The sequence below is a fragment of the Rhineura floridana genome, chromosome 6 (genome assembly GCF_030035675.1).
Source record: "Rhineura floridana isolate rRhiFlo1 chromosome 6, rRhiFlo1.hap2, whole genome shotgun sequence".
In the NCBI taxonomy this organism is placed as follows: Eukaryota; Metazoa; Chordata; class Lepidosauria; order Squamata; family Rhineuridae; genus Rhineura; species Rhineura floridana.
The window spans coordinates 127,689,654-127,707,183 of record NC_084485.1 but is presented as its reverse complement, the minus strand read 5'-3'; the positions used below and the strand labels follow the sequence as shown (position 1 = coordinate 127,707,183).

Sequence of the window (17,530 nt, the reverse complement as noted above, 5' to 3'; positions counted from 1 at the left end):
CCACCTCCTTCACTGTGACTGAGGCTGGTCAGTTTTCATGTCAGCATGCAGAAACTGGCTGTTTTCCATTTGGAAAGGAAAGGAAGAAAGCAGCTTTCAGTGCTCCTCCATCCCCCATCTCCTCCTCAACAAGCCTAGAGTCCTTAATGTGGGAGAGATTCTCTACAGCTAGGCTTGCCTTTTAATCTCTTTTATAGGTTTGGCTTGCTTCCTCCCACTTGGACCTTGGATTATTTGAGTGGAGGTGAGGTGGCAGAGACAGACAGAGAGAGAGAGAGAGAGAGAGAGAGAGAGAGAGAGATTTATTACTGTGCTGTGATTAACATCAATAAAAGAACAACCTTTTTGAGGGAGTATTCAAGGGGAAAAACTGGTGTCAGGAGAAAGCTGCTAAAATTTGGAGCTAACAGGATCACTTCACTGAGATGGAGAATAAGTGGACCGTTGAAAAATCCAGTACGAAATCCAAACATAGCAGAATTATTGCACTTCCCTAACAGTAAGGACTTGGGTGAAAGAAGGTACTTGAGTAGAGACACTTCAGTGTTATAGTTCAGAAGGAGCTACATACCTTTCCTTTGTCTGAAACAGTTGAAACAGACTGTAAGGAAAAGAAAATGCAAATATTTAATACTTTCAACCCTTGTGCTAAAACGATTGAGGTGGAGGCATCAGGGAGTAGTTCCTATGTCCCATGTGGGGAATGGTTTTTCACCCAAGGTAGAGCAGCAAATGCCAATTTAAGCTTTGTATAGCAGGCTAGTTTTTACACCCACACTCACACCCCTCTCTCTATCTTCATCCAGACAAGCAAGACACATTTTCAGAGTTCAAGAATGCATTCCAGCCAGGTAAAAACATTCCTGTATGATGCACAGCCTGACCAGTGAGGGGTGTGACTGGGAGAGGAGGTGACCTGGGGGGAGTCCCAAAGGTCAGACAGAGAGGCCTGGAGGGCCACATTTGGCCCCTGGATCTGAGGTTCCCCATCCTTTCCCTGGTATCCTCCCCATCTTTGTAGGAGTCTTGTTTTACATATTTGTAAACCTTTGACCTAGTAGTACTAGCTGATTACTAATTCCTTACCTGTCCATAGGAGCTGCCACCACCATAGTTTACACCCGGCTGCATATAAAACAAATCCTGGTTACTTCTTTATAATAGGCATATGTTTCAACTATTTGCTACGTTATGAAATTAGACCCATTTGCAACCGTATATTTAAGCAGAGGTGGAAAGAATTCTGGAAAACTGCATATATTATTAAGGGGCATTTTGTTATCTAATTTAAATATCTAGACCTTGGGGAAAATCAAATTCAGATTTACTCTAGGGCAATGGAGATCCAAATGAGCTAATATTGAAAAAATAATGTGGAGGTTTTCACAGTGTTCTTTTAAATTTTAAAATGCTTGCACATTTATGCATTAGTTATTTACAGTGCAGACCATCAAGCATATTATTTAATTTTAACAATGCACTTGTATATGTCTGCTCAGAAGTAAGTCCCATTACATTCAATAGTGCTTATTCCTAGGTAGGTGGATATACGACTGCTAAATCATTTGCTAATTAGACCCCAATAGTTTGGATCCCAAAGGACCGGGGTGGGGGGGTTCCACAATTTCCACTAACACCCACTTCTTTTTGCAATCACTACCATATCCCACACTATTCTCGAAGGTACCCTTATTTTGGGGAGCATAGTGGGCTACACTAGAGGAAAAGGGCAGGAAAGCCACATTCTATCAGCAACACTCTGCTCACAGTTATTAGGCTTTAAACTGTTGTGTTTCGACCAGTACATTACTCATTGGTCCAGTTTTTTGGCAGTGCTTTCAATTTTATTTTATATCAGATAGCTACAAATTGCAGCAAACTTCTAACAGCCATGGCTGTAGTTTGAATTACAAAACATAGTACTGCTAAACTGAGATGGGGCTGAACTAATGCTACCCTTGCATAAAAAACCCCCACCAAAACGAAAACAAAACCCCAGAAGAATGCTTACATCAACGCAGCCATGCTTGCTGTAGACACTAGCAGTTGCGCCCTGTTTGGAAAATAGAGAACTAATTTGATATTTTACTTCACTTTGCCTGTTAATAGAAATTAATTGCATTAAAAATATTCCTGTTGATTGAGAAGGAATATCAGAATTACAGAAAAGATAATGGATTTGTTAGTGTAAGGACCTCTAGCTTTGCAATTGGACTTCCTCTGCCTCTTCCTGTCTCCCCCACACACACACCCCAAATCTGCTCTGGGTTTCCCCCCAACCCTCCAGAGCAGATTTGGAAAGGCACAGAGGTACATGGGGAGAGGGACTTCACTGGAAATATTTTGGCTTTATTTTTAGTTTGTTTGGTTTACAGCTGGAAAGTATTAGGTTGTGAGTTCAGTTATTAATTTAGTGATTAATGTCAACATGTACCAACACCTTTGATATTTTGTTGCCTGCTGAAAATGTTTTTGCTTTGCCAAGTGTTTTTAGAGAATAAATCTCATTCATTGTTAGTCATTTGTTCTGTATGTTATTATTTTATAATGATTTAGATAATTTCATTGTACACTGCCATGATATTTTTCTGATGAGTTGGTGATTTATAAATATTTGTACAAATAAAATAAATAAAACTTTAAAAATAATAATTTCTAGAAAGAAAAGAACTAGGACTTAGCCTTCCTGGGAGCCATCCCTCCTGACTTACACTTAGGGATTGGTGAATCTGTCAGTTTTAGTTTACTTCAGTTTCTAATTTTTCCAGTCTTAAGTTCAGTTCTCCACATTTCCACATCAGTCACTATGAAAATTCATCAGCATTTTAGTGTGATTTTCTCCTAATATACTCATTTTGCTATGCAATGTTGCATAATACACACATTTTTGGAAAGCAATTTATCCTAATATATTTTTATATTATTTTCATCAATATATGCATTTTTATGCACACTTTACCTTAGTATGTGCATTTTTGTGTGTATTTGGCTTGAGGACTGCATTACAGAATTTGGAGAAGAGCAAATTTTGAATGATGCCTGTGTTTCTACTGTTTGGGGAATTGTGAATTACGTAGGATGTGAACTGAATTGAATTTTTCCCTCATCCCTATTTATAAGTAATAATAACACAGAGAATTAGAGATGCAGAAGCTCCACACACATTTGAAAGTGTGTGTTTATCTCCTTGGAGAGATAAACACACATTCCCAGCTGGCCACAGGAATTTCCACATTCTCTTCCAGTGCTTTAATATCTGAGGTAATTTTTGATGTTTAGGTGCTGACAGCAGCAGTCGGCGGGACAGAGGAGCTTATCTGACCTCCTGTCATTGGCGTCATTGCACCACCTTGACCCTCCCCATAAGTTACAGCGACACTGGTGATGAGGTCAGGTTAGCATCACCCCTGCTAACTGCTACTGGGTACTGGCTGTTGTAATATTGGGTGGGGAAGGCACTGCATACAAACATGCTATATTATTTAACAAAATGTATATGCCACTTGATTGTAGAAACCTCTAAGCAGTTTAGAAAATACGCTAACATTATCAATAACACAGTTAAAAACAAGTAATTAGCACATTTTAAAAACAATTAAAACAGCAACAAACTAAACAGGTTAAAACACATCAACATCTCTCTGGATCGGCTTGCCTAAACAAAAAAGTTTTAAGCTGGAGTCAAAAATAATACAGCAAAGGTGCCTGCCTGATGTCAAAAGACAGGGAGTTCTAAAGGGTAGGTGGTGCCACACGAAAAGAACAATTTCTTACAAGTGTGGAATCAGTAAGAACTGGGAAGCCTTCTCCTGTATTACAACTTTTTCTGGGCGTGACCACTTATCACAGTGTAAATATTGACAATATGCACACGCCAACTGTCTGTCTATCTATCTACTAATCCTGATTTATGTGCCATCTCAACCCTAGTACCCAGACTAGGTTAACACCATTTTTTCCCACAAACAGAACAAAATGTCTAACTGAATGAGCATGTGTAGTGTATACACACACCCTAATTAAAATCTCAGCTCCTGCTCACACCACTGAATAAAAGCCAAAGGAGGTAGTTTTTAAAGGGCTCAGGAAATTGCCAAGGCTGAGACTTCATGGTGAGCTTCTAGGAAAAAGAAATTAGTTCCACAGTTGTGAGACAGCACCTGAGGACAGAACTCCTCTAAGTGTACCTTACAAAGCATACAATTTGGTATAGCACAATTAGTGCACTTGGAATCCTTGGGAGAAGGCAATCTTGAAAGTACTTAGGCCCAAGCTATTTAAAGCAGCATTTTCAATTATGTTTCTGTTAATTATTTAGACAATTAGAATTAATCCCGGAGTGGGATACAACATAAAAATATACAATACACAATAAAATAAAATAATCACGGGGGGAAATCAAACCACCACAACAACTGCGTATACTGGTGGAGTTTTAGTTTCTGAATGCTGAGGCCAATTTAAGTGAAAATGAACAGAACACCCACAGTGCCGCCTAATTTTTAAGAACAATAGTTGCACAGGGACAAAGGTCAAACCAAAACGGAGATGCATCTACTCTACTTACACCAAGGCATCCACCTTTCTTGATACCACCTTGATACACTACACCTCCCTGGAAGAAAGTAAACACAGGTTATTTCTTTGTCAGATGCTTTATTCAATGCAGGCAAAGAAACTGCAATGTGCACCACTAAGAGCTTTCATTGCAGTCCATCTGCTATTGGGGGGAGGAGGGTTACTTGAGAGTAACTGTTGCTGCCCTTGGGAGCAACATGTACAATCTGCAAAGAAACCGGAAATTATTTGCTTTGATGTTAAAGGGAGAGAGAAACCAAGTGAATGCTTCAAATGACTTCTTTGCTTTTCACATAGGTGAAGGACAAGGAGAACTTTTATTTTCTTATATTATGTCTTCATCCTATTGCCCTAAATGAGTGATTCACAACTGGGGGATTATTTATTTAATTATTTATTATTTGATATATATCACGCCCTTCCTCCCAGCAGGAGCCCAGGGCAGGACATAATTGATTACACAAAAAGTGGTATAAAAGAATGGAAGGTTTGTGGCTAGGTGACAAGGGGATGGCACTGCTCGTTGGAGCACTCTGGAGAAAATGGGTGTTTCCAGTTGGGGAGGGGAGAGTTAATTTGCAAATGGGTGACTGAGATATCACAAATGGATTGTTGGCAACATATAACTTCAGTCCTGTTCCAGGTACACTGGCTGCCTGTACACTTCCAAGCCCAATTCAAAGTGCTGGTTTTGCCTTATAAAGCTCTACATGGCTCAGGACCCCAATATCTTCTGGAATGCCTCTCACAATCTGAACCTACCCAAACCCTTAGATTTTCTTCTGAGGCCCTTTTCCAGGTGCTCCCTCTGAGGAAGGCTTGGAGGGTGGCACAAGGGAGAGGACCTTCTCAGTTGTGGCTCTCCATCTGTGGAATACGCTCCCCAGTGAGGTCCACCTGGCACCATCATTGACATCTTTTTGGCACCATTGGAAAGACTGTGATGATGTTGTCTGTTATTAGTATGCTGCCAAAGCTTCCTTTGGGTTGCATGGGGGTGTTATTGTTTCATTTTTTTTGTTTTCATAGTATGATATATTTTTGTTTTTAACATTGTTGTAAGTTGCCTGGAGACTGTCAGGTAACAAGTGACACATTTATCATCATAATCATCATCAAATGTTCTCTAGGAATGGTAGATCTGGAATAAATGGCTGATGGGGCAGGGGAATATGAGTTGGCATTTTGATGCCAATAATATCATATAGATGCTGCAAAAAACTTGCAACCATGAGGAGCACTGATCCCACAATAAACACCCAACTGGAAGCAGTACCCAATATGACATGGGAAGAATGGCTTGTGCATCAAGGGAAAGACTAACAGATCATGAGAGAGGCCAATTCTTTTCATGAGTCTCACATCACAAATGTTTACATGACACTATCCTCAGCTATAGGAACCCCCCAACCCAAACAACAAGCAAGACACCTATACTCAAACAGAAACAAATAAAACCTGGGCAGAAAGAGAAGGCAGCAGCTCCCCAAAACAGGTAGCACAGCAAACACAAGAAAAAATGGGAGGGCAATGAGATTATGAAGCTAGTAATATCTTGAGGAAAGCAGAGTTTACCTGGGGTTGGCTGCTACCACTCTGAGAGGAAAATGTTGAACTCTGTAAATCAAATCAAATAAAGTGATGATTTGTTCAGCAAAGACAGCTATTAAATTACAGTATTTTCATAGTCGCAGTGTTCCAAGATTAGGGATGAACAGACTGGTCAGTTTCAGTTCTCTTTTCCCCATGTTTCCAATCTTAAATTCAGTTTTACAGATTTCTTAAGCAATTTGCAATTTTAAAAAAAGGCTTCATGAAAATTCATTAGCATTTTAGTGTGAATTTCTCCTAATAAACACACTTTGTATGTAATTTTACCTATATATACTTCTGTATACAATTTTACCCATTACACAATTTTGTATGCAAATTTATTTATTTTAGTCTATTTTTATACCGCTTACATTTAAATAAAACTCTAAGCAGTGTGCAACAAGTCCAAACATCTTAAAACAACTACAAAAAACAATAAAATACAGTTAACTGAACAAAAATATGCTCTTTAGTATCAGTGTAATATAAACATTGCATATAAAACTAAGTACAAGAAATACAAGAAAAAAAATAATATACATAATAGACTAAACAAAATATTCCCTACGTTTCAAGGAAAAACCAACATGCTAAAACAAGCTTATTTTAAAACATAATAAATTAAACAAATCAGATTTCTTAATCACAGTATAATAAAAACAAAACAATTAAAACAATTTTACTTAACATATACATTTTTGCCAGCATTTTTCCTGATATAAAGATTTTTATATGTTATTTTCACCAACATATTCATTTTAATGCACACTTTCCCCTAATCCAGGCTCTCCTGGATGAAACTGATTATCTGGATCCATTTCAATCGGGCTTTCGGCCGGGGTTTGGTACAGAAATGGCCTTGGTCGCCCTGTATGATGACCTCTGTTGAGAGAAAGACAGAGGGAGTGTAACTCTGTTGGTTCTCCTTGATCTCTCAGCGGCTTTTGATAGCATCGACCATGGTATCCTTCTGGGGCGACTCACGGATTTAGGAGTTGGAGGCACTGCTTGGCAGTGGCTGTGCTCCTATCTTGGGAATCGTCTCCAGAAGGTGATGCTTGGGGAACATTACTCAAGTCCCTGGGTGCTCCAATATGGGGTCCCGCAGGGTTCAGTTCTGTCCCCCATGCTCTTTAATATCTATATGAAGCCGCTGGGTGAGGTCATAAGGAGTTTTGGAGTGCGTTTCCAGCAATATGCTGATGATACGCAGCTCTATTTCTCCTTCTCATCTTCTTCAGGTGAGGCTGTTAATGTACTAAACCGCTGCCTGGCCGCGATAATGGACTGGATGAGAGCTAACAAACTGAAACTCAATCCTGACAAAACTGAGATGCTGTTGGTGGGGGGGCCCTCTGCCCAGATGGTTGATGTCAGACCTGCCCTAGATGGGGTTACACTCCCCCTAAAGGAGCAGGTCCGTAGTTTGGGGGTCTTATTAGATCCGCTCCTGTCACTTGAGGCCCAGGTAGCCTCGGTGGCACAGAATGCGTTATACCAGCTTCGGCTGGTAGCCCAACTACAACCCTATCTGGACAGGGAGAACCTCGCCTCAGTTATTCACGCTCTGGTAACCTCTAGATTGGACTACTGTAATGCACTCTACGCAGGGTTACCTTTGAAGACGATTCGGAAACTTCAGCTAGTGCAGAATGCTGCGGCCAGAGTTCTTACTGGGACGAAGAAATTTGACCACATAACACCTATTCTGGCCCAACTGCACTGGCTACCAATATGTTTCCGGGCCAGATTCAAAGTGTTGGTTCTTACCTATAAAGCCCTTAATGGCATCGGACCGCAATATCTGATGGAACGCCTCTCTCGCTATGTACCTACCCATTCACTGCGCTCGACGTCCAAGGCCCTTCTCTGGGTCCCAACTCATAGGGAGGCCAGGAGAACAGTAACTAGATCTAGGGCCTTCTCAGTGGTGGCCCCCGAATTATGGAATGCCCTCCCAGATGAGATACGCCTGGCGCCTTCCTTATTATCCTTTCGGCGCCAGGTAAAAACCTACCTCTTTGCCCAGGCATTTTAAGCTTAATTTTAATTTTAATTTTAATTTAAACTGTAATTGTAATTTTTATTTCATTTTTATTCTAATTTTGTTTTTAAATATGTTTTATAATTGTATAGTGTAATCCACACTTGTTCGTATTTTAAAATGTGGTTTTATCTTGTTGTACACCACCCTGAGAGCTTGTTGCTATAGGGCGGTTTAAAAGTGCAATTAAATAAATAAATAAATAAATAAATGCATTTTTTGGTAAACAATGTTTGATTAGAGAATCACACCGCAAAATTCAGACAAGTACAAATTTCAAATGATGACTGTGTTTCAGTTCTCATAGCCTTTTGGAAAGACAAATTTGATTAATTCACCTTTAAATTCACCTACCCGAGATGCAATTGTTTATTCAGTTTATCTTGAGTTTTATTTCACAACATTCTGTTATTTTACTCTACATTTAGTAAGTGGCAATTCTATACACACGTACTTGGAAGTATATCCTGTTGAACACAATAGGATTTCCTTCCGAATAAACATGCATAGCAGTGTAGTGGCAAATTCAAATGCTCAGGTCCCTTCAAGATCATTGCAGATCTCCATGTATTGCCTTTCAGCTAGATCTACTATTTTCTGGGCAAAAGTACTATGTAAAGTAAGGAACTTCCTTTGCTGAGTTTCCCTTCTTGGTAGTCATACTAAGACTCAGAGTAACTGCATTTGGACAGAGCTTATGAGCTTTAAGAGGAAACTTAAGCATGGAAATTCCAGATCTTAACCTGTGGTATTTGCTATACTCCTCCCCCCCCCATTGAGGCATATTTATTTGTATTTCACCTTATCATGCACAACACACCCACCCCATCATCATCATCATCATCAAAAGCAACAAACTAAAACAACAAACACCATCACACACATACATTTTTTACCCTCCTGAATGTACTTTTTCTCTCTTTCCCTCCTCCCCTACTACTCCTGTCTTTGGGCTGGATCAAAAGCACACATCAAAGTCAAGGAAGCTCTTAGAGGCAAAAAGTCTTCCTTCAGAAAATGGAAGTCTTGTCCGAATGAAGAAAATAAAAAAGAACACAAACTCTGGCAAAAGAAATGCAAGAAGACAATAAGGGATGCTAAAAAAGAATTTGAGGAGCACATTGCTAAGAAAATAAAAACCAACAACAAAAAATTCTATAAATACATTCAAAGCAGGAGACCATCTAGGGAGACGATTGGACCCTTGGATGATAAGGGAGTCAAAGGTGTACTAAAGAACGATAAGGAGATTGCAGAGAAGCTAAATGAATTCTTTGCATCTGTCTTCACAGTGGAAGATATAGGGCAGATCCCTGAACCTGAACTAACATTTGCAGGAAGGGATTCTGAGGAACTAAGACAAATAGTGGTAACGAGAGAGGAAGTTCTAAGCTTAATGGACAATATAAAAACTGACAAATCACCGGGCCCGGATGGCATCCACCCGAGAGTTCTCAAAGAACTCAAAGGTGAAATTGCTGATCTGCTAACTAAAATATGTAACTTGTCCCTCGGGTCCTCCTCCTTGCCTGAGGACTGGAAAGTGGCAAATGTAACACCAATCTTCAAAAAGGGATCCAGAGGGGATCCCAGAAATTACAGGCCGGTTAGCTTAACTTCTGTCCCTGGAAAACTGGTAGAAAGTATTATTAAAGCTAGATTAACTAAGCACATAGAAGAACAAGCCTTGCTGAAGCAGAGCCAGCATGGCTTCTGCAAGGGAAAGTCCTGTCTCAGTAACCTATTAGAATTCTTTGAGAGTGTCAACAAGCATATAGATAGAGGTGATCCAGTGGACATAGTGTACTTAGACTTTCAAAAAGCGTTTGACAAGGTACCTCACCAAAGGCTTCTGAGGAAGCTTAGCAGTCATGGAATAAGAGGAGAGGTCCTCTTGTGGATAAGGAATTTGGTTAAGAAGCAGAAAGCAGAGAGTAGGAATAAACGGACAGTTCTCCCAATGGAGGGCTGTAGAAAGTGGAGTCCCTCAAGGGGTATTGGGACCTGTACTTTTCAACTTGTTCATTAATGACCTAGAATTAGGAGTGAGCAGTGAAGTGGCCAAGTTTGCTGACGACACTAAATTGTTCAGGGTTGTTAAAACAAAAAGGGATTGTGAAGAGCTCCAAAAAGACCTCTCCAAACTGAGTGAATGGGCAGAAAAATGGCAAATGCAATTCAATATAAACAAGTGTAAAATTATGCATATTGGAGCAAAAAATCTGAATTTCACATATACGCTCATGGGGTCTGAACTGGCGGTGACCGACCAGGAGAGAGACCTCGGGGTTGTAGTGGACAGCACGATGAAAATGTCGACCCAGTGTGCGGCAGCTGTGAAAAAGGCAAATTCCATGCTAGCAATAATTAGGAAAGGTATTGAAAATAAAACAGCCGATATCATAATGCCGTTGTATAAATCTATGGTGCGGCCGCATTTGGAATACTGTGTACAGTTCTGGTCGCCTCATCTCAAAAAGGATATTATAGAGTTGGAAAAGGTTCAGAAGAGGGCAACCAGAATGATCAAGGGGATGGAGCGACTCCCTTACGAGGAAAGGTTGCAGCATTTGGGGCTTTTTAGTTTAGAGAAAAGGCGGGTCAGAGGAGACATGATAGAAGTGTATAAAATTATGCATGGCATTGAGAAAGTGGATAGAGAAAAGTTCTTCTCCCTCTCTCATAATACTAGAACTCGTGGACATTCAAAGAAGCTGAATGTTGGAAGATTCAGGACAGACAAAAGGAAGCACTTCTTTACTCAGCACATAGTTAAACTATGGAATTTGCTCCCACAAGATGCAGTAATGGCCACCAGCTTGGATGGCTTTAAAAGAAGATTAGACAAATTCATGGAGGACAGGGCTATCAATGGCTACTAGCCATGATGGCTGTGCTCTGCCACCCTAGTCAGAGGCAGCATGCTTCTGAAAACCAGTTGCCAGAAGCCTCAGGAGGGGAGAGTGTTCTTGCACTCGGGTCCTGCTTGCGGGCTTCCCCCAGGCACCTGGTTGGCCACTGTGAGAACAGGATGCTGGACTAGATGGGCCACTGGCCTGATCCAGCAGGCTCTTCTTTGTTCTTATCTTCTCTCTCCCCCCTTTTTTGCTGCTGAACTGAGAATAAGTACCTTGTTAACAAACAAACAAACTGGAGGACTTGCAGCACATAGAGAGAGAGAGAGAGAGAGAGAGAGACCCCTTCAGCCCGAGTTCTCCCCTCCCCTACCTCCTTTTCCACTTTCCCTTGCTTGCTTGCTCTCCATCGTCATCTCCACACACTCAGTTCTTTCCATGCATGCTTTCTCCCACAACAACAAACATTGCTAGGAGCCTATCAGCATGAAAGGGGAGTGTATTAGCTACTGAGAAGAGTCTTCTCAGTGTCTGACTTGTCTCCTTTCACTTTGATTGGCTCCAATCAATAGGAAAGGATGCTGGTGACACAGGGACTCTGCTCCCTCCCCCCAAAAAGTAAGGGGTCTAAAACCCCACCAGACTCTGGATGACTACACACCTGCATAGCTGTTCACCCTTAATATTTTCATGCAATTGCAACAGGGGTGTTCACATAATAAATGAGTGTACACATCAAGATGTGGAAGTGGGAGCAATAGAAGGAACAGCTGTAGGTTAGTGGTAGAGCATCTGCCTTGCACGCAAAAGGCTCCAGGTTCAATTTCCTGTATCTGCGTGAAAAGCTTGGAATATCTCATGTTTGAAACCCTGGAGACCCTGCTGCCAGTCATTGTCAACAATACTGAGGTAGATGGACCAATGGCCTGACTTGGTATAAGGCAGCTCTCTACGTGCCTAATATTGCATTCTTCTCTTCTGGACCCCTGTACATTGATTAAGTCTTGTGAACAGAGGCTATTCCTGTTCAAATGTAGGCTCTGGCCCTGAGAACTCCATGAGGCATTTTTGCAGGCTACAGCATGGGCATACAGAATCAGTAATAACTAGCAGTAGCTGTAATATTCCAGTATATGCTTTGGTGGATGGGGGGGGGGGAGGGGGGGAGAAGTTAAAGAGAAAATATATATTTAAGAAGAGATAAAGGAAATTACTTATAGCAAATAATGGAAAGGCCACCAAAGTGCTATTGCTGTCATTTGCGTAGTATATTTTGAAAAATGAGGGCTTACCTTGGCGCACTCACTGCTGCCACCCTGAAAGTAATAAAAAGCTATTGATTTTTAAGGACTTTTGCAAATATAGTACAAATTCAGGTTTAGTGACTGGGAGATTTAAAGAAGTATGGGCACAGCAAGTTGGATTCTCCCACATTTCCTGCCCCCTCCTTTCTCTCTCTCATTGCATTATATATTTATTTATTTATATCCTACGCTTCCTCCCAGTAGGAGCCCATGGCAGATATAGGCAAAGGTGTCAGCTCCGTAAAGACTGCCACTTGCACCAATATCCTGAGCCAACTCTGGCAGAGAAGAAAAACACTGGGTAGCTTTCAATGCTAGTCCTACTCAGAGTAGGCCCACTGAAGTGAATAGATATGGTTCACTAATTTCAATGGGTCTACTCTGAGTAGGACTTCATTGAATACAACCCACTAGCCTTATTCTGTAAGATGAGAGCCATTCGCTAAATTTAAATACACTACAACACACATAATGGATTCTATGCAACAAAAAGCAGTTGTGTGAATAAGGGACATAATGGGAAATAGGAATTCAAGGATTCTTACCGGGCCACAGTTTACTCTTACTGTAATACTGGATGACTGTAAAGAAACAAAAATAATTACGTTTTATGAAAATGCTTGTTCTACAATTTACTTATGGTGAATCATATCATTGACATAAAAATCCATAATGTGAACTAGTTTTATCACATGACTGTATATGAGGAAAAATATGTTAGTGTGTGAACCAGTGTGACAAGACAGCAGGCCCTGCAAAATACAAAAGATTTCACTATGGCCAGTAGTGTGTGAACATGTGGGAAATGAGCCACCACTTCTACAACTATAGATGTTATGATCACACTGATTCATCCTGTGTACCACCCAATTCACACTAAACTTTCTCTGTGTGGTTGTGTATCCGTGTACACAAATGCATAGTACTGTACACCAGAAGAGAGTCTGTGTGTGTGTGTGTGTGTGTGTGTGTGTGTGTGTGTGTGTGTGTGTGTGTGTGTGTGTGTGTGTGTGAGAGAGAGAGAGAGAGAGAGAGAGAGAGAGAGAGAGAGAGAAAGAGAGAGAGAGGGTGAGAGAGAGAGAGAGAGAGAGGGTGAGAGGGTGAGAGAGAGGGTGAGAGGGTGAGAGGGTGAGAGGGTGAGAGAGAGGGTGAGAGAGAGGGTGAGAGGGTGAGAGAGAGGGTGAGAGGGTGAGAGAGAGGGTGAGAGAGGGTGAGAGAGAGGGTGAGAGGGTGAGAGGGTGAGAGAGAGGGTGAGAGGGTGAGAGAGAGGGTGAGAGGGTGAGAGAGAGGGTGAGAGGGTGAGAGAGAGGGTGAGAGGGTGAGAGAGAGGGTGAGAGGGTGAGAGAGAGGGTGAGAGGGTGAGAGAGAGGGTGAGAGGGTGAGAGAGAGGGTGAGAGAGAGGGTGAGAGAGAGGGTGAGAGGGTGAGAGAGAGGGTGAGAGGGTGAGAGAGAGGGTGAGAGGGTGAGAGGGTGAGAGAGAGGGTGAGAGGGTGAGAGAGAGGGTGAGAGGGTGAGAGAGAGGGTGAGAGGGTGAGAGGGAGAGGGTGAGAGGGTGAGAGGGTGAGAGGGTGAGAGGGTGAGAGGGTGAGAGAGAGGGTGAGAGAGAGGGTGAGAGGGTGAGAGAGAGGGTGAGAGGGTGAGAGGGTGAGAGAGAGGGTGAGAGGGTGAGAGAGAGGGTGAGAGGGTGAGAGGGTGAGAGAGAGGGTGAGAGGGTGAGAGGGTGAGAGAGAGGGTGAGAGGGTGAGAGGGTGAGAGAGAGGGTGAGAGGGTGAGAGAGAGGGTGAGAGGGTGAGAGAGAGGGTGAGAGGGTGAGAGAGAGGGTGAGAGAGAGGGTGAGAGGGTGAGAGAGAGGGTGAGAGAGAGGGTGAGAGAGAGGGTGAGAGAGAGGGTGAGAGAGAGGGTGAGAGGGTGAGAGGGTGAGAGAGAGGGTGAGAGGGTGAGAGGGTGAGAGGGTGAGAGGGTGAGAGAAAGAGAGAAGAGAGAGAAAGAGAGAAAGAGAGAAAGAGAGAAAGAGAGAAAGAGAGAAAGAGAGAGAGAAAGAGAGGGGAAAATGTTTAAATTAATAGAGAATGATCCAGTCAACATTATGGGGCTGAGAAGTGCACAATTTTGGCTGAATTCCACTCATAATATTTAAAAGGAAAAGTTTATATAAAGACCAAATCATTTCAGCATACCTTCTTCCTACTTTTTGATGATGCATTGGCTTTCTTAGGCTCCTCTTCAATTTTAGTCTCATTGGAATCTCTTGGAATGAGAACTATGCTGGGAACAAGTATCCAGTATGTTTCAGGATCTTGAAAAACAGTTCCTCTGGAAAGAAGATGTTCACAGTTTGAATCCTAACAATTTTTCTAATGTGACGTCAATATTAATCACAGTTTTTGCCTTCTTGCTCTTGTGTAAGCTTTCGACCATATTTCCAAATGTATGCTATTTCTTCTATTCTTTATATTTTATTCACCAAAGTCTTTTACTCTCTTGTGTGCACGAGTCAAACAAATTTAAATTTAAATTTTCCTGGGCTGTTGAAGAGGGCAGTGTTTTGAAAACCTTCCTAATATGAATCTTTAATCCTATACTCACTTTTCTGGGAGTAAAGCTGCAATGCTAATCCCACATACCTGGAGTCAACCCCATTGAATTAAATAGGACTTACTTTTGAGTAGACATGGTTAGGATTGTGCTGTAAATTAATGGGACTTTTGAGTGAACATAGCAAGAAATTGTGATTGTTTTGTAAATATTTCTCTCCCCCTCCAATCCTATCTTTAAAGCAAATTAGGCAGGGCATGCTTAGGTATCCTTGCTGTTATTATGTAGGAAACTAATACTGATTTCATTTTTTTTTAAAAAAAGTTCTGCAATGACCAACTGGTTTTGACAATAAACTATTATATGGGGTGTATGTATTTTTACATCTCCAGTATGTGTGTATATATGGAGTCTTTCCAACAACCCTGTGAGTAGGGTTGCTGGCTGGAAACCAAGGCAGCTCACAATAAGAAATAAATCCCTTTAAAATCTAATGACCATAAAAACAAGTATAAATAGTTGCAAAGCAGCTTAAAGTGGCATGATTCTGAAGTAAGTCCTGTTGAGTTCTATGGAGCTTAGTTGCTTAGTAAGTGTGTTTAGAATTGCAGCCTTCAGGGGCATCCATCTTTACTCCTGAGTGCTCCCATCTAACATCTCCACAACGCTAGGCTTCTTTCTTCCTACAGTGGCCTTCCAGTGACTGGCCTGGTCTGAGAGCACTTAAATCCTTCTTGCCAGAAGTAAGTAAACTAGATTAAATGTTCCCTACCCAGGCTCCATCTTTTAGCTAAGATTTCTATCTTAATTTTCAATCAGAGAAATGTTTTTGTTTGAATTGTATGCGCCAAGCAACTATGGCTGATGCTTAATGTATCATGCTTAATGACATCACTAAGGCCCGCCCCTATAACATCACTAGGGCATGCCCCTGAAATCTCAGGGTTTGGGATGCTTCTGACCTGGCAACCCTATTTGCAATTCTTCTTTTTTTAAGTCCTCGTGAAAAGCCATCAGCATTTTAGTGGAAATTTATCCTACTATGCATATTTTATGCAATTCTGCCTGATTTACAAATTTGTGCAAGTAATATTCCCTAATACAATCCATTTAAATGCTATTTTCATGAATATATGCATACTTCAGTATGCTTTCCCCTAGTATACACATTTTCGTACATATTCTTTGGCTTGAGAGCTGCATTGTAAAATTAATAGCAAAAAGAAGTGATTTCTCCATAAGTAACCATTAATGAGTAAATCATGGATTTTACATTTACAAAACTGGGAGATCAACCATTGTATTTTTTCTGTTTCCTAGCACTGCTCAGTGTAACTTGAAACATGCAATGCACCTAACAGTGCCTCATTTAAATGTCTGCAAACTCCTCTCACATCTCGTCTTATGAGAATGGTTTAATGCAGACTCCATCCATGGCTCCATAATCAGCCATGTTTTCCCTCCCCCTCTTTCCCCAGATATGTTTACCATCTAGGCCAGAGCTTGGAAAAGTTACTTTTTTGAACTACAACTCCCATCAGCCCCAGCCAGCACGGCACTGGCTGGGGCTGATGGGAGTTGTAGTTCAAAAAAGTAACTTTTCCCAGCTCTGATCTAGGCTGATGAAGAATTCTGGAGAACTTAAGAAGCTTGCACACCATTCTGTAACATTTTGTTAGGTCTAATAAAGAGTATTGCCTAAGTGTAAATATGTAATGAATCACCACACCAGTAAACCAGAAAGATCACTATGTCACACACTGGGTGGCCAAATGAAAAGAAATAAGAAAAAAGGACAGGGCTCCTCCTGAGTCTTTAATAGTTGTATAGAAGACAGATTTTCAACAGGTGCAGCTTGCATGGCACCCTAGGTGTAGGTCTACTGAAAAAAATACAACTCTTACTGCATGCAATACAGTAATATTAAATCTGAAACGAAAACACCAAGCTAGAGTGAAAAATAAAACCAAGGGATGTTTGTAGGCATTAGAGGAATTTTAGGATTTAAAAAGTAATTCCATAGAAAAAGAAAACCATAATCACACTTAATATTTTCTAATATACACTTACATAAACTGAACCCTTTTAGCATCAGGTGAAACCCAAAGAGATGTTACATTGTGCTTTTCTTCAGAGCCCCTGTGAATTAATGCTGAATTCTGAAAAATTAAAGATAGGCATAAGAACATGGCACATTTGTTTTTAGACATTTACTCAAATTGCTTCTTTAAAGGCAGTGTTTTAACAGCAACATTGGAGACAGCGTTCCTATTTACTTGTGGCAAACCTCCCAGAGATTTTTCGTTAATGGGCACTATATTAATATTGAAAAGAAAAATAGATCTGTATTCGAATTGTTTTTAAAGATGCTTTTATGGTGCTTTATTTTTAAAATGTTTTTAGTGCGTTATCATCTGTTTGCCACCCTGGGCTCCCTTTGGGAGGAAGGGTGGGATATACATTTATTATTATAAATGTAATAATAATAATAATAACCCAGCAAAAAGCAATAGAAGGCATTCAGTCCTCTTGATGTTCTATTCAAGCATGGTTTTCTGCATCGCTAGCATTATATAATAAAATAATCCCATTATATTTTCTACAGAAATCTAATTAATATG

At 40.9% G+C, this 17,530-nt stretch overlaps 1 protein-coding gene across 13 annotated transcripts in view; it reads right to left on the bottom strand.

The window, feature by feature from the left end:
• The window catches only part of LOC133387928 (hornerin-like), a 107,432-nt gene that overhangs the window by 74,057 nt on the left and 15,845 nt on the right, over nt 1-17,530 (bottom strand). For all 13 annotated transcript variants that reach the window (XM_061633792.1, XM_061633791.1, XM_061633798.1 and 10 more), the window contains exons 4-12: nt 16,980-17,068; nt 14,552-14,687; nt 12,920-12,955; nt 12,363-12,386; nt 6,154-6,195; nt 4,568-4,615; nt 2,012-2,053; nt 1,087-1,125; nt 572-601 (exon numbers count right to left, since the gene is read on the bottom strand). In XM_061633792.1, coding sequence (XP_061489776.1) covers nt 572-601; nt 1,087-1,125; nt 2,012-2,053; nt 4,568-4,615; nt 6,154-6,195; nt 12,363-12,386; nt 12,920-12,955; nt 14,552-14,687; nt 16,980-17,068 — 486 coding nt within the window. The remainder of the gene's footprint in view (nt 1-571; nt 602-1,086; nt 1,126-2,011; nt 2,054-4,567; nt 4,616-6,153; nt 6,196-12,362; nt 12,387-12,919; nt 12,956-14,551; nt 14,688-16,979; nt 17,069-17,530) is intronic.